The sequence below is a fragment of the Tachyglossus aculeatus genome, chromosome 21 (assembly GCF_015852505.1).
Source record: "Tachyglossus aculeatus isolate mTacAcu1 chromosome 21, mTacAcu1.pri, whole genome shotgun sequence".
In the NCBI taxonomy this organism is placed as follows: Eukaryota; Metazoa; Chordata; class Mammalia; order Monotremata; family Tachyglossidae; genus Tachyglossus; species Tachyglossus aculeatus.
In genome coordinates this window covers 8310969-8328587 of record NC_052086.1, presented here as the reverse complement: position 1 = coordinate 8328587, position 17619 = coordinate 8310969, and the positions used below count along the sequence as shown (strand labels likewise).

General features: G+C 46.5%; 1 protein-coding gene across 1 annotated transcript in view; it reads right to left on the bottom strand.

Annotated features, from left to right (window-relative positions):
• CORO1C (coronin 1C) overlaps nt 1–17619 on the bottom strand; it is a 74081-nt gene that overhangs the window by 12583 nt on the left and 43879 nt on the right. Inside the window, exons 4-6 of the mRNA XM_038762573.1 lie at nt 5723–5852; nt 3125–3306; nt 1528–1647 (exon numbers count right to left, since the gene is read on the bottom strand). Coding sequence (XP_038618501.1) covers nt 1528–1647; nt 3125–3306; nt 5723–5852 — 432 coding nt within the window. The remainder of the gene's footprint in view (nt 1–1527; nt 1648–3124; nt 3307–5722; nt 5853–17619) is intronic.

Below are 17619 nucleotides of genomic sequence, written 5' to 3'. Positions count from 1 at the left end.
CGAGGCACAGAGAAGTTACGTGATCGCCCAAAGCCGTACAGCAGCCAAGATGTAACTTGGAGTAGTGGATAGAGCAGGGGCCTGGGTTCTAATCGGGTTCTAATCCCGGCTATATCCCTTGTCAGCTGGGTGACCTTGGGCAAGTCATTTCACTTCTCTGTGCCTCAGTTCCCTCATCTGTAAAATGGGGATTGAGACTGTGAATCCCAAGTGCTTGTATTTGCTTGTATTCACCTCAGCCCTTTAGTACAATGCCTGGCACTTAGTAAGGGCTTAACAAATAATAACAATAATTGTGGAATTTGTTAAGCGCTTATTATATGCCAGGCACTGTACTAAGTGCTGCAAATTGGGTTGGACACAGTCCCTGTCTTACATGGGGCTCTGAGTCTCAAACCCCATTTTACCGATTAGGTAACTGAGGCACAGAGAAGTGAAATGACTTGCCCAAGATCACACAGCAGACGTGGTAGAGCCGGGATGAGAACTCACAACCTCTGCTCCCAGGCCCATACTCTTTCTACTCTTTCATCTGTAAAATGGGGATTAAGACTGTGAGCCCCATGTGGGACAATCTGATTAGCTTGTATCTACCCCAGTGCTTAGAACAGTGGTTGGCACATAGTAAGTGCTTAACAAATACCATAATTATTACTAGGCCATGCTACTTCTCCATGTAAGTGCTCCATAAATACCTTTGACTGACTGACCAATGGACATCAAGGGAGGCAAGCAGGGTCCACATCCTCAAAACACAATCTGTCACCACCATCAGAGTCCTAACTCTGGCTGGGCCATTAGCTGGAGAGCCAAATTCATTCATTCATTTGTATTTATTGAGTGCTTACTATGTGCAAAGCACTGCAGTAAGTGCTTGGGAGAGTACAATATAACATTATATACACATTACATGGCATAGTGGTTATGTGGTTATGGCCCTACTGAACATGATTTGTGAAATACTTTCCAGTCAGCAACAAATAATCTCTTTAAAAACGTGGATTTCAAAAAGTTAAGCCCAGCCTTAAATATCTTTGGAAGGTCAAAAGGACCAAATATTTACATATTTGTACATATTTACTCGTACATATTTACTATTCTATTTATTTTGTTAATGATGTGCATCTAGCTTTATTTCTATTTATTGTGATGACTTGACACCTGTCCACATGTTTTGTTTTGTTGTCTGTCTCCCCCTTCTAGACTGTGAGCCCGTTGTTGGGTAGGGACCGCCTCTATATGTTGCCAACTTGTACTTCCCAAGCGCTTAGTACAGTGCTCTGCACACAGTAAGCTCTCAATAAATACGATTAGTTGGAGGAAATATTCATAGCCTAAGTTGACTGAAGCCTAAAATAGACCACCTCTTCATATAACAAATTACCAAGAGCTACTGGCCAACGGGTGTAAAAGGCAGACTCCGGAGAAAGTGACTTCAAAAGAAACTGACAATTTCTTACTTGCTTTACTCCCTTTTGGGGAAATAACTGAGGAGATATGTAGGATCTAAATTGAATGCTATCGTACCGGATTCCAGAGGGCAAGCTGCCGTTCACTCATGCGGCTAAAACCAGTGGTGAAGACATTTCCATCTGCTAGGAAGATGGCCCTCATGGGCCGGGCTCCTTCGTGGGCCTTTTCCTTCTCCTGAAAAACCACAGCACAAGTCGGGGTGTCAGGCAGATAGAAGCAACATGGCAGGCAGTCAGAAACTGTGGACTCCCCACCCTCAAAGCCCTTCTGAAATTCCAGGAGGTCTTTCCCGATTCCCTCATCTCCTCGCCTTCGCCTCCCCCAGTTGCCACTTTGGCTTCATTGGAGCGCTTGGGTATTCACTCCTTCCCCTCTTCTCCACCCCCTCCTCATATCACCTATGTGCACAGGTTTATATTCTATTACTTCCTCCTATCCCCCAGTCAATCAAAACCATTTGGTGGGTGCCTATTACTATGTGAGAAGCGCTGTACAGGACGCCTGGGAGAGTGCAGTGGAATTATTAAGCACGATCCTGGTGCTCGAGGAGCTGAGAGTACAGTGGGGGAGACAGTCATGAAAATCAATTACAGATAGGAAGTCTGAGCCAGGGTTCATCAGGGGAGAGTAGAGATTAAATCAGGGAAGGTCTCCTGGAGGAGATGTGCTTTCTGAAGGGCTATGAAAATGGGAGAGCAGAATTCTGTCAGATGTGACAGTCTGTCTTCTCCCAAGTCCTTCGATCAATGCTTTGCACACAGTAAGTGCTCAATAAGTACCTTTGATTGATAGACTGAGATAGCCCGTGGCAACAAGAAGACTGGGGCAAGGGTCCTGCTTCGGAGAAGATGTTGCAGGGGGAAGAAGGAGGTACTCAAGAGTTCAGGAAGATGGACCCCATTAGGGTTCAACCATCTCCCTTAAAGTAGAGGGATACTGTTAAGCGGCCTGGTGGAAATGGGCATGATCAAGAGCAGAAAGACTGCTGCTCAAACTCTGTGAACAAGGTAAGACTAGGTTTCACAGATGGAGAATGCAGAGAATTAGGCCCATGTTATTATTATTATTAATAGTAGGCATTATTATTACTATCAGTAGTAATAATCACTATCACTATCAGTAGTGATAACAATAGTATTTGTTAAGTGCTTACTATGTGCCAAGCACTATTCCAAACACTGAGGTAGACACAAGTTAATCAGGTTGGACACAGCCCCTGTTCCACATGGGGTTCACAGTCTAAATATCAATCAGTCAACAGTATTTATTGAATGCTTACTATGTGAAGAGCACTGTACTAAGCACATGGGAGAGTCCAATCCAACAGAATTACCAGATACGTTCCCTGCCTGGATCGAACTTTCAGTCTAGAGGAGGAAGGACTGGTCCTGAATCCCCATTTTACAGATGAGGGAACCAAGGCCCAGAGAAGTGAGGTGACTCCCTCAGGTTCACTCAGCAGATGCGTGGCAGAGCCGGGATGAGAACCCAGACCCCTCCAACTTCTAGGCCTGAGCTCCTTCCCCTAGGCCATGTTGCTTCTCAAGTCTCAACTAAAGCCTTGGGGTGGCAGGCCCTCAGCAGGGGAAATGGGGGGAGAAGAGTATTGCTCTGGGTTAGAGGTTTAGGGGGCTGAATTTAGGCGACTTACAGCCACGATCTCTTGCTTGCGGGGGTCGATGACTCTCACTTTCTTGTCTTTGGACGCGGTACAGATGAGGCTGCCGTTGCGGCTCCAGCTGACGTTGTAAATCATGTCGGAGTGCATGTCGTCCAGGTTGATGAGGGCTTCCCCCGTCCCCACATTCCAGATGATCACGGCATTGTCACAGCCTAAAGGGAGAAACCCGGAAGGGAGGTGTTCTGATGGCAAACGGTCGAGGTTGCCGGACGGCACTGCAATTTCGCCACGGTGGAATTACACTAGAAAAATCGCTTCTCAGATCAATAGTTTTGGGAACACTCAGCTCTATGCCTTTGAACATTTGTTAAGTGCTTACTAGATGCCAGGAACTGTTCTAAGTGCTGGGATAGATACAAGTTCCTGTCCCACATAGGGTTTACAGTCATAATCCTATTTTACAGATGAGGGAACTGAGGCACAGAGAAGTTAAGTGACTTGCCCAAAGTCACACAGCCGACAAGTGGCCTCCGGAGTTGGGATCAGAACCCAGTCCAGGTCCTTTTTTTTTTTTTAAATGGTATTTGTTAAGCACTTACCAAGTGCCAAGCTCTGGTCTAAGTGCTGGAGACTCCCAGGCCTGTGCTCTATCCACTAGGCCACGTTACTTAATAATCGCTGTGGTTGTTGTTAAGCTAAGGATTGGAAATGATTCGACGGCATTTGAAGACGTTGTTAAGTGCTTAATGTGTGCATCACAAGTGTTGTACTAAGTTCTGCGTAGATATGAGATAATTTATTCTCCCTCCTACGTAGACTGTGAGCACCATGCAGGACAGGGACTGTGTCCAACCTAATTAACTTGTATCTAACCCAGCACTTAGAACAGTGTTTGACACATACTACGTGCTTCGCAAATACCATGAAAGAAAGAAAAAAAGGTTGGACGCAGACCCTCTTGCACATGGAATAGGAGATAGAACAGGTACTGAACCCCCATTTTACAGAGGTGGAAACCAAGGCCCAGAGAAGTGACTTGCCTAAGGTCACACCACAGGCAAGTGCCAGAGCTGGGATTAGAACCCAGGTCCTCCGAGTCCCAAGCCCATATTCTTCCTCTGGAATGTAAACCAACAAGGGATGAGGACTATGTCTAATTCCCACCATATACCTTTTCCCAGTCCTTGGTACTGTGCTCTTCCCACAGTTAGTGCTTAATAAAATCCCCCTCTAGACTGTAAACTTCTTGTGAGCAGGGAATGGGTCCAACAACTCTGTTGTATTGTACCCTCCTGATACTGATGGTATTTATCAATCAATCTATTGCTTAGAAGAGGGCTCTTCACCCAAAAAGCACTCGATAAAGTCCATTGATCAACTAACTGATAAATACTATTACTTGTGGGCAGGTAAATACAACTCTGTGTATTTTTTTTAATGGTATTCGTTAAGCGCTTACCATCTGCCAAACACTGTTCTAAGAGCTGAGGTCTTGTTTTACGCTGTTGAGTTGATTCCGACACCTAGCGATGCCACAGACACATCTCTCCCAGAACGCCTCACCTCCATCAGCAATCGTTTTGGTAGTGGATCCATAGAAATTTGGAAGTGGTTTACCACTGCCTCCTTCCAAACAGTAAACTTGAGTCTCTGCCCTCGACTCTCTCACGTGCCATGGCTGCCCAGCACAGGTGAGTTTTGACTTGCAGCAGAGTGCCTGCCACTCGCTAAGCACTACCCAAGCTAGTAATGGAATGGGTAGGCCTCTGCTTGACTCTCCCTCCCATAGTCAGGACTGGTAAAGTATGGGAAACTCTCCAGGTGCAACCCTGAGAGGGGAGATCTGGGGTAGATATAAATTAATTAGGTTGGACACAATCCCCGTCCCTATCCGAGATGGGGCTCACAGTCAAAGTATCAATCAAATGACTGCATTTATCGAGCGTTTTACTGTGTGTACTGTATTAAGTGCTTGGGAGAGAACAATGTAACAGAGCTGGTAGACATTATCCCTGCCCACAATGAGCTCACAGTCTAGAGGGAGAAAAACAAGCTCACTGCCACTGGCCTCGGTCCCAAGCAGACAAGCAGCCAAAACCTCTTCACTTAAAATTCACAAGTTATTCCAACGCACTGTTCTAAGCCCTGGGGTAGATCCAAGATAATCAGGTTGGACACAGTCCATGTCCCACATGGGACTCGTCATCTTAATCCCCATTTTACAGAGGTGGTAAGCGAGGCCCAGAGAAATCAAGTGACTTGCCCCCAAGTCACGTGGCAGACAAGTGGCAGAGCTGGGAATAGAACCCAGGTCTTTTAATAATAATGATGATGGCATTTGTTAAGCGCTATGTGCCAAGCACTTCTATTTCCTATGGCCATGCTCTTTCCGCTAGGCCACACTGCTTCTCAACTAGAGTCACTTCACTTCTCTGTGCCTCAGTTACCTCACCTGTAAAATGAGCATTAAGATTGTGAGCCCTTTGTGGAAGATGGACTGCGTCCAACCCAGTGCGCAGTACGGTGCCTGAACTAAGGCACTGTACGGGAGGGGTGGAGAGGAAGGACAGGAGGGGAGAGAGGCGAGACAAGGGAAGAGACTTCCAGGGGCATGAGGTCCGTGCCTACCTGCACTAAGCAGCACGTTGCGGGCCGTGGGGTGCCAGGCGACGATGCCGACCCTCTTGGAATGGCCTTCCAAAACCACCACAGGTTCCGTCAGAGAAAGAGTGAGTCCATTCTCGGGAATCTGCCATACCTGTCGGTGAGGGAAGCAGAAGGTTGGCGGCTGTTCCGTCCGCTACCATCTAAGCCTCACGTGACCGCCTGCTTTTAGGACTATTTAAGCCCCAGGATGGCAGGAAAGGCTTGAGGGCACGACAGACTAAGGAGTCAGTCCTAGAAGGGTGATGACTTCACAGGATGACTTCACAGATGGACAAGATGCAGGAAATAATCTTCTTATCCTCGAACCTATCGCCCCATTGTTTCCCAAGCCGTGTTCGGATTGGAACTCCACAATTAGAGGAATGTGGAGGAGCTGAGGAGAAACATAGCAAATGATTAGGAGGCCCAAAAATAAGTCTATGAGAAGAGGTTTGGACAGTTGGAACTATAAATGCCGATAAGGAAGGGGGCTGAGTCATCAGCACGGCCGGGCCAGGACTAAGCCCTCTGTTGGAGCTGAATAAATATTCCACCACGACAGTGTTTACGACTGGAGAGGGAAAGACTCTGTAGTAAATCAATGGTATTTTTTGAGCGCTTGCTGTGTGCAGAGCACTGTACTAAGTGCTTCGAAGAGGACAATACAACAGAGTTTATAGGTATGTTCCCTGCCTAAAATGAGATTACATCCTAGAGCTTCAAGGAGAGAAAAACAATTAAGAATAAAATTCATCTCCAAAGGCCGGGCAAGGAAGAGGAGCCTGCTGATGGTAAGGTAGATTGTAAGCTCCTAGAGGGATCGGGTCTACTTTTGTACTGTGCTCTCCCAGCGGTAGAGCTGGTCTTAGAGCCCGTCTTCCAACTCCCATTCCCGGGCTTCGGCACTAGGCCACGCTGCCTCTATTCAACAACTTCAGGATCCTGCATTCACTTGACAGGATTGATTAAGGGCCTCCTGGGTGCAAAACACTGTGCTGAGCACTAGGGAGAGTCCAACAGAAGGAAAAAATCTGGTCCCTGTCCCGAGATTACAGTCTAGAGGTGGGGAAATACAGAGCCAAGCATTTACAAATAGTGGGGCCTACAAAGTAAGAATTTTTACTGCCGGGCAGTGGCACTCCCTCCCCCTTCATGGCCAAAACACTCGCCCATCCTTCATAGCCCTTTTGAAACCTCATCTCCTCCAGGAAGCCTGCCCAGATTGATTTTTAATCTTCCCAGCTACTATCTCGGTACTTCTCTGTCACCTTAAATCTTAAATACTTATAACCTCCCCTCACCCCGTTTAGCACTTTTGTACAAATCTTTCTCCATATGCTATTACATAACCATGAAGATAATAATAGTGACAATAGTACTTACGTGCAAAGCACTGTATTAAGCTCTGGGGTAGATACAAGATAATGGGTCAAACGCGTCCCAAATAGGGCCCACAGTTTAAGGGGAGGGAGTAGGATTTATTCTCCACTTTACGGATGAGGAAACTGAGGCTCAGAGAAGTAAAGGGACTTGCCCTAGGTCCCACAACAGGCAAGTGGCGGGACCGGGATTAGAACTCAGGTCCTCTGACTCCCAGGTCTGGGCTCTTTCCACTAGGCCACAGTGTTTCTCGGCCTGCTGCTGGAAAACTGCAGTAAAAAAAGTGTGAGTGATGCCCTGTATTAATGCTTTGTACACACGGGAGCACACCGTGAGCAGAACCGTTGGCAGATGCGGAATCTGGGTCTGGCAGACACGGAAGCTGAGGTTCCTTGCAGCCTAACTTCTATTTGGGGGCCACTTGCTCAACACAACTTGCACAATCCGCAACCACTGGTTAGCATGGTAACCGCGGGGAGGCTGGGTGGACATTTTTGTACCTTGGCTGATTTGCTAATGATCTGGAGCCTCATCCCCTTAACTCTTGACACACTTGAACAGAAGGTGACACCTTATTATTGCTTGGATTGTCTGGAAATCTCGCAATTAGCAATAAGTGTGTGAGGAAAAAATTCCTACTCCACTACTCTACTACTCTACAAAATGCCCTACCTTCTGTTTGTTTCATGGTATGTGTTAAGTGCTTGCTATGTGTCAGGCACTGTTCTAAGCACTGGGGCAAATACAAGTTTATCAGGTTGGGCACAGGCCCTTTTCCACAGTCTAAATTGGAGGGAGGAGGATTCAATCTCCATTTTACAGATGCGGCAACTAAGGCACAAAAAAGTGAAATGACTTGCCCAAGGCCGCATAGGCAAGCACTTAGTCAGTGCTTAATAAAAGCCTTATTGAAGGTACATCTTCTCCAAGAGGCCTTCCCAGATTAAGCCCCACTTTTCTTCATCTCCCACCCCCTCCTTCATTGCCCTGACTTCCTCCCTTTGCTCTTCCCCCCTCCCAGCCCCACAGCACATATGTACAAATCTGTCATTTTATTTCTTTGTATTGACATCTGTCTCCCCAGCCCTCCCCAGACTTTAAACTCATTGTGGACAGGAATGTCACTGTTTATTGTTGTACCGTACTTTCCCAAGTGCTTAGTACAGTGTGCTGCCCACAGTAATGATAATAACAATGTTGGCATTTATTAAGCACTTACTATGTGCAAAGCACTGTTCTAAGCTCTGGGGAGGTTACAAGGTGATCAGGTTGTCCCATGGGGGGGCTCACAATCTTAATCCCCATTTTACAGATGAGGTAACTACGGCACAGAGAAGTTAAGTGACTTGCCCAAAGTCACCCAGCTGACAATTGGTGGAGCCGGGATTTGAACCCCTGACCTCTGATTCCAAAGCCCGTGCTCTCTCCTCTGAGCCACGCTGCTTCTCACAGTAAACGCTCCATAAACCAAGTGTTTGGTACAGTGCTCTGCACACAGTAAGAGCTCAACAAATACAATTGAATGAATGAAATACTATTGAATGAATGAAATGCCGGTTTAAAAAAAAAGGGGGGGGCTCCTGTGTGGGATTATGGTAGCAACTTGTTTTTTCCTGGCCTAGCTTGAGGGCTCTCCTAAACACTTGGTACAGTGCTCTCGACACAGTAGGCACTCAATAAATTCGATCGATTGATTTTCTTATATAAGCCCACTGTGGGGAAGGATTGTCTCTATTGCTGAGGTGTACTTTCTAAGCGCTTAGTACAGTGCTCTGCACACCGTAGGCGCTCAATAAATAGGATTGAATGAACAGGGCTCTCTCAGTAGCATCGGGAAACCGCTAGATGGGGGTACAGCTACAGGTTGCTGCAATTTTCTGCAGTCCTGGCCTGGACGTCTGTCTGCTCCCTCCGTGCAGGCAGGAAAATTCAGCCAAAACCAAAACCCTCCAGCGTGAAACGTCTCATTTCTGAAATCCGTCTAAATCAGGAGGATGTAGGCAATAGGGCTTGTCAAACATTTGCTCCTAATATAAAACGGAGAAGTAGCGTGGCTTGGTGGCAAGCCGAGCCAAGCAAGTCCGAGGTCGTGGGTTCTAATCCCAGCTCCGCCACTTAGCGGCTGTGTGACTTTGGGCAAGTTGCTTCACTTTGCTGTAGCTCGGTTACCTCATCTGTAAAAGGGGGATTAAGACTGTGGGCCCCATGTGGGACCTCATAATAATAATGATGGCATTTATTAAGCCCTTACAATGTGCAAAGCACTGTTCTAAGCACTGGGGAGGTTACAAGGTGATCAGGTTGTCCCATGGGGGGCTCACAGTCTTAGTCACTTCACTTCTCTGTGCCTCAGTTACCTCATCTGTAAAATGGGGATGAAGACTGTGAGCCCCTCATGAGGCAACCTCATCACCTTGTAACTACCCCAGCACTCAGAATAGTGCTGGCACATAGTAAGCGCTTAACAAATACCATTATTATTATTACAATAGTCTTCGTTTCCAACTCTCAATACTCCACATCCTGAACTCCTGAATTTTTTCCGGGGGAGAGGAGGGTAAAATCATCATAATAATAATGGTAATAATAATAACAATACTTGTTAAGTGCTTACTATGGGCCAAGCACTGTAATTATGATGGTACTTGTTAAGCGCTTACTATGTGCCAAGCACTGTTTTAAGCACTAGGGGAGATAGAAGGTTATCAGATTGTCCCAGGTGGGGCTCACAGTCTTAATACTGTACAATGCTTGGCATATAGTAAGTGTTTAACAAATACCACAATAATAATAAAAATAATAATAATTACTATGTCCATCAGGTGACGACCCCTAAGCAGGAACCAAATGTGGAATTTGAGGATTGCTGCCTCTCACCACTCAGAGCTTCTCTAGACTCCTCAGTTCTGAATGCCAAATATTCTATGCAAGTTTTCAAGAATGAAGACTTGTACTTCCCAAGTGCTTAGTACAGTGCTCTGCACACAGTAAGCGCTCAATAAATATGACTGAATGAATGAAAGGGGAGCTTGTGGGAGTAGAGCTAGACTGTAAGCACATTATGAGCAGAGGCCGTGTCTACCAATTCTGTTGTATTGTACTCTCCCAGGTCCTCAGTGCTCAGCACACAGCAAGCCCTTAATAAATACCACTGACTGATTGATTGGAGGGGTGGGGAGAAAGAAAATGGAGGGAAGGTGGTTTAAAAAGTGGGGTTAGTGAGGAAAATCTTGTCTGCTGTGTGACCCTGGGGAAGTCACTTCATTCCTCTGGGCTTCAGTTACCTCATCTGTAAAATGGGGTTTGAAACTGTGAGCCCCACGTGGGGCAGGGACTGTCCCTAACCTGACTTGCTTGTATCCACCCCAGTACTTAGTACAGTGACTCGCACATAGTAAGCACTTAACAAATACCATAATTATTATTATTATCCTTTCTGACTCCATTTTCTTCCCCATCACTACCCAGACTCGAAAGCAATTTTGACATCGGTCCTTTACGGCACCTTTGTGGACCCTGGTAGCGGTCAGTGTTATCTGCAACATTAGTCTTATCATGCTGATATTAATTCCCCTGGAGTGAAAAGACTAGTTTGCTTTAGCTGGCTGAGCCTAGTATGTGAGCAAATACTTTCCTGGGGAATAAAGACCCTCACTACAGAAATTCCCTGAGCACATCAGGAAAATTTACAGGCTCCTTAAGCATGAATGCTTAAATCATTCCTTTATTTCCTGAAATGAAAATGCCATTCTTCAATTTACTTCAGAGGCTAAATTGTGCCTATAGAAAGGTGATTAAAGGAACTGCCTAAAATTAAAGTGTGATATCTGTAATTTATTCATTTATGTATATTAATAATAATAATAATGACATTTATTAAGTGCTTACTATGTGCAAAGCACTGTTCTAAGTGCTGGGGAAGTTACAAAGTGATCAGGTTGTCCCACTGGGGGCTCACAGTCTTAATCCCCATTTTACAGATGAGGGAACTGAGGTACAGGGAAGTTAAATGACTTGCCCAAAGTCACACAGATGACAAGTGGCGGAGCCAGGATTTGAACCCCTGACCTCTGACTCCAAAGCCCGTGCTCTTTCCACTGAGCCACAATTAATGTCCATCACCCCCTCTAGACTGTGAGCTCATTGTGGGCACGAATGTGTCCACATATACGGACATGAATGTATATAAATTACAGCTCTAACAAATGAATTAAGGATATGATTGATTGACTGATGGAGCGATTGATTTCAGGTTATGACGTAGCAGTTGGATTAGCGAATACTCAGGTGGGTTTACGGAAGTCGGGCCAGGCCAGCCGGGGCCACTGAGTCCCGGGCTGCTGCCTCGGGTGGTTGCTGGCCTGCCGGCTAACGGTGGCCATGTGGGACCTCCCCCCCGCGGGCCACCGGCAGGCCCGTGCGAGGCCTATCCACCCCGACCTCCAGTGTGCCCACCAGAGGCGGAGACCGCCCCAAGGCTGCCCAGCCCGACAATGGCATCGGACGGGGAGTGGGCTTACGCCTGGCTCGGCCACTGGCCTCCTGGGTGACCTTGGGCAAATCGCTTCCTCTAGACTGTAAGCTCACTGTGGGTGCAGGGAATGTGCCTGTTATAAGCTCTTAGTAATAATAATAATGATAGCATTTATTAAGCACTTACTATGTGCAAAGCACTGTTCTAAGCACTGGGGAGGTTACAAGGTGATGAGCTTGTCCCACGTGGGGCTCACAGTCTTAATCCCCATTTTATAGAAAAGGTAACTGAGGCACAGAGAAGTTAAGTGACTTGCTCAAAGTCACACAGCTGACAATTGGCAGATCCAGGGTTTGAACCCATGACCTCTGACTCCAAAGCCTGTGCTCTTTCCACCTAGCCACGCTGCTTTGCTCAATAAATACCACTGATTGATTGATTGACATCTCTGGGCCTCAGTTTGTGAACTGTTCCTACTCTAGCCCCCAGGGCCGTGCTTGGCACATAAGAAACACTTAAATACCACAATTATTTTTATTATTAGTGCAGTATTGGACTTGTCTCAAGTACAGTTGTGCCAAAAATGGTTCTTTCCCACAATTTCCTTACAAAGTCCTCATGTAGACACAACCACAAACACACCCCTGCCTTCTCTCTTGGCTCTTCATGGGAAAAATAGAAGTGGGGGGAAACCAAGAGATTTCCAATCTACTCACTGAAACGTTTTCATATGGTGCTCATGCTTAGATTAGAATATCCATTTCTTCTACCAAGTTCTAAGCTTGCCCTTTAATTACCACAGCATGATGGGTTTGGCATCACTTCTGAGTAAATAAGAGATTGGTTGAGAATTTGGAAAGGTTAAGCAATTACAGCAGGATGCTAAAAAGATCACTTGGTGAAAAAGGCATAGTTTAAGAGCTAGGATCATTGGATCGTTTCGGGAAAATTCCCCTCCAGCAGTCCACTACTCTCTCCTCATCTTCAAAGCCATCTTCTCCCTTCCCTTACAAATTTTCCATCTCCCCATGCTATATCCACTCAGACTGCGGAGAAGCAATGTGACTTAGTGGAAAGAGCATGGACTTGGGAGTCCGAAGACCTGGGTTCTAATCCTGGCTCAGCCACCTGTCTGCTGTGTGACCTCGGGCAAGCCACTTACCTTCTCTGTACCTCAGTTACCTCACCTGCTTTAAAATGGGGATTAAGACTGTGAGCCCCATGTGGGACAGATTGTTGCTAACTTGTACTTCCCAAGCGCTTAGTACAGTGCTCTGCACACTGTAAGTGCTCAATAAATATGACTGAATGAATGAATGATTACCTTGTATCTACTCTAGAGCTTAGAACAGTGCTTGGCACATAGTAAATGCTTAACGAATACCATAATTATTATTATTACTGAATCAACTATGCACTTGAGTTCTCACTCACTAAGCATTAGGTACATAGTTTTGAACTTTTTGCTTATCAGCTCATTATGGGCAGGGAATGGGCCTGCTAATTCTGTTGTATTGTCCTCTCCCAATTGCTTAGTACATATAGAATGTGCTCAATCAATATGATTGATTCCTCCTAGCTCTAATTTATTTTAGTGTCTGTCTCCCCTGCTAGACCGTAAAATATCTGAGGTCAGGGATCATGTCTACTAACTCTGTTCTACTCTCCCAGGTGCTTAATACAGTAATAATGATAATAATAATGATAATAATAATGATAATAATAATAATAATGGCATTTCTTGAGCACTTACTATGTGCAAAGCACTGTTCTAAGCGCTGGGGAGGTTACAAGGTGGTCAGTTAGTCCCATGGGGGGCTCACAGTCTTAATCCCCATTTTACAGATGAGGGAACTGAGGCCCAGAGAAGTTAAGTGACTTGCCCAAAGGCACACAGCTGACAATTGGCGGTGCCGGGATTAGAACCCATGACCTCTGACTCCAAAGACCGGGCTCTTTCCACTAAGCCACGCTGCTTCTCAGTACTGTGCATAAAGTCTCAATAAAGACTAGCTTTAAAGATTAAGCGCTTAGTACAGTGCTCTGCACACAGTAAGTGCTCAATAAATACGATTGATTGATTGATTGACTATGGACTGAGGCACAGAGGAGTTGAGTGACTCGCCCAAGGTCATGCAGCAGACAAAGGGCAGCAAACCTTGTGACTCCCAGGCCCCTGCCCTAACCCTATGCAGCAGACAAATGGCAGCAAACCTTGTGACTCCCAGGCCCGTGCCCTATCCCTATGCCATACTGCTTATCTATCGATGGTTATCGATTGATCTCTGGTATGTACTGAGCGCTCGCTTGCTTTGTGGAGAGCCCCATACAAAACACTCGGGAGGGTACACTCCAACAGAGTTGGTAGATGGGACCCTTGCCCACAAGGAGTTTAGAGGAGGAGTTGGGCATTAAAAACAGATTATTGGATTGGTTTCATCACACCCCACAGACAAACGTTTTAAGTCAATGCCTGCCGATGACAAAGGAAGAAATCATCTTTAGGAGCATTAGTGGCCCAGCATTAGTCCATAGGCCCCTGTTGGGGCTTTTCTGCCACAATTCTTGCAGGCAAGTCAGATGGAAAAGTATCTCTGGACAAAAAGCTCAGCACGTTTCTTCTTGATGCTTAAAGCGGCTAGGTGAAGGGGATGGAAAAACCGAAGCCCAGAGTAGTTAAGTGACTTGCCCAAGGTCACACAGCCAACAGAGAAGCAGCGTGGCTTAATGGAAAGAGCCCAGGTTTGGGAGTCAAAGGTCATGGGTTCAAATCCCGGCTCTGCTAATTGTCAGCTGTGTGACTTTGGGCAAGTCACTTAACTTCTCCATGCCTTAGTTACCTCATCTGTATAATGGGGATGAAAACTGTGGGCCCCACATGGGACAAACTGATCAACTTGTAGCCTCCCCAGCGCTTAGAACAATGCTTTGCACATAGTAAGCGCTTAACAAATGCTGCTATTATTATTATGAGGGCACTCTTCTAGACTGTGAGCCCAGCGCTTAAAACAGTGCTTTGTACATAGTAAGTGCTTAATAAATGCCATCATTATTATTTATTATTATAGACACAATCCTTGCCCACAGGGAGTTTACAATCTCCAGGGGGAGAAAGACATTAAAATAAATTAGACATAGGGGAACCAGTGTAGTATAGAATGTCTACATAAGCATTTTTTTAAAGCTATTTGTTAAGTGTTCACTATGCGCAAGACGCTGTACTAAGTGCTGGAATAGATACAAGCTAATCAGATTGGACACAATCCATGCCCTTTGGGGGTTTACGGTTTTAATCCCAGTTTTACAGATGAGGGAATTTAGGCCCAGAGAAGTTAAGTGATTTGCCCAAGGTCACACAGCAGACAAGTAGCAGAGGCAAGATTAGAACCCAGTTCCTTCTGACTCCCAAGCCTGTATTATCTTTCCAGTAGGCTATACTGCTTCCCATATTGTGGAGCTGGGGGGAGTAACAGGGTGTTTAGAGGTACACAGCCAAGTTCATTGTTGAACTTATTGTTTAACATTATTATTTGTTTGCTAGGCACTTACCACGTGCCAGGCACCATTCTAAGAGCTGGGGTGCAAACCAGCAAATTGGGTTGGACCCTCTCCCTATGCCACGTGGGGCTCACAGTCTCCATCCCCATTTTGCAGATGAGGGAACTGAGGCATAGAGGAGTTAAGTGACTCGCCCAAGGTCATGTAGCAGACAAAGGGCAGCAAACCTTGTGACTCCCAGGCCTGTGCCCTAACCCTATGCAGCAGACAAATGGCAGCAAACCTTGTGACTCCCAGGCCTGTGCCCTAACCCTATGCAGCAGACAAATGGCAGCAAACCTTGTGACTCCCTGGTCCGTGCCTTAACCCTATGCAGCAGACAAATGGCAGCAAGCCTTGTGACTCCCAGGCCCGTGCCCTAACCCTATGCAGCAGACAAATAATAATAATAATGGCATTTATTAAGCGCTTACTATGTGCAGAGCACTGTTCTAAGCGCTGGGGAATTTACAAGGTGATCAGGTTGTCTCTCGTGGGGCTCACAGTCTTCATCCCCATTTTACAGATGAGGGAACTGAGGCCCAGAGAAGTTAAGTGACTTGCCCAAAGTCACACAGTTGACAAGTGGTGGAGCTGGGATTTGAACCCATGACCTCTGACTCCAAAGCCCGTGCCTTTTCCACTGAGCCACGCTGCTTCTCTCAAATGGCAGCAAAACTTTTGGCTGCCAGGCCCGTGCCCTAACCCTATGCAGCAGACAAATGGCAGCAAGACTTGTGACTCCCAGGCCTGTGCCCTGACCCCATGCAGCAGACAAATGGCAGCAAGCCTTGTGACTCCCAGGCCCGTGCCCTAACCCTATGCAGCAGACAAATAATGATAATAATGATAATAATAATAATAATAATAATAATAACAATAATGGCATTTATTAAGCGCTTACTATGTGCAGAGCACAGTTCTAAGCGCTGGGGAATTTACAAGGTGATCAGGTTGTCCCACGTGGGGCTCACAGTCTTCATCCCCATTTTACAGATGAGGGAACTGAGGGCCAGAGAAGTGAAGTGACTTGCCCAAAGTCACACAGTTGACAAGTGGTGGAGCCGGGATATGAACCCATGACCTCTGACTCCAAAGCCCGTGCTTCTTCCACTGAGCCACGCTGCTTCTCTCAAATGGCAGCAAACCTTGTGCCTCCCAGGCCCGTGCCCTAACCCTATGCAGCAGACAAATGGCAGCAAACCTTGTGACTCCCAGGCCCGTGCCCTGACCCTATGCAGCAGACAAAGGGCAGCAAACCTTGTGACTCCCAGGCCCGTGCCCTAACCCTATGCAGCAGACAAATGGCAGCAAACCTTGTGACTCCCAGGCCCGTGCCCTAACCCTATGCAGCAGACAAATAATAATAATAATAATAATGGCATTTATTAAGCGCTTACTATTTGCAGAGCACTGTTCTAAGCGCTGGGGAATTTACAAGGTGATCAGGTTGTCCCACCTGGGGCTCACAGTCTTTATCCCCATTTTACAGATGAGGGAACTGAGGGCCAGAGAAGTTAAGTGACTTGCCCAAAGTCACACAGTTGACAAGTGGTGGAGCTGGGATTTGAACCCATGACCTCTGACTCCAAAGCCCGTGCTTTTTCCACTGAGCCATGCTGCTTCTCTCAAATGGCAGCAAACTTTTTGACTTCCAGGCCTGTGCCCTGACCCTATGCAGCAGACAAATGGCAGCAAACCTTCTGACTCCCAGGCCCGTGCCCTAACCCTATGCAGCAGATGAATGGCAGCAAGCCTTGTGACTCCCAGGCCCATGCCCTAACCCTTTGCAGCAGACAAACGATAATAATAATAATAATAATAATAATAATAATGGCATTTATTAAGCGCTTACTGTGTGCAGAGCACTGTTCTAAGCGCTGGGGAATTTAAAAGGTGATCAGGTTGTCCCACGTGGGGCTCACGGTCTTCATCCCCATTTTAAAGATGAGGGAACTGTGGGCCAGAGAAGTTAAGTGACTTGCCCAAAGTCACACAGTTGACAAGTGGTGGAGCCGGGATTCGAACCCATGACCTGTGACTCCAAAGCCCGTGCTTTTTCCACTGAGCCACGCTGCTTCTCTCAAATGGCAGCAAACCTTGTGCCTCCCAGGCCCGTGCCCTAACCCTATGCAGCAGACAAATGGCAGCAAACCTTCTGACTCCCTGGTCCATGCCCTAACCCTATGCACCAGACAAATGGTAGCAAGCCTTGTGACTCCCAGGCCCGTGCCCTAACCCTATGCAGCAGACAAATAATAATAATAATAATAATAATGGCAATTATTAAGCGCTTACTATGTGCAGAGCACTGTTCTAAGCGCTGGGGAATTTACAAGGTGATCAGGTTGTCCCACGGGGGGCTCACAGTCTTCATCCCCATTTTACTGATGAGGGAACTGAGGCCCAGAGAAGTTAAGTGACTTGCCCAAAGTCACACAGTTGACAAGTGGTGGAGCTGGGATTTGAACCCATGACCTCTGACTCC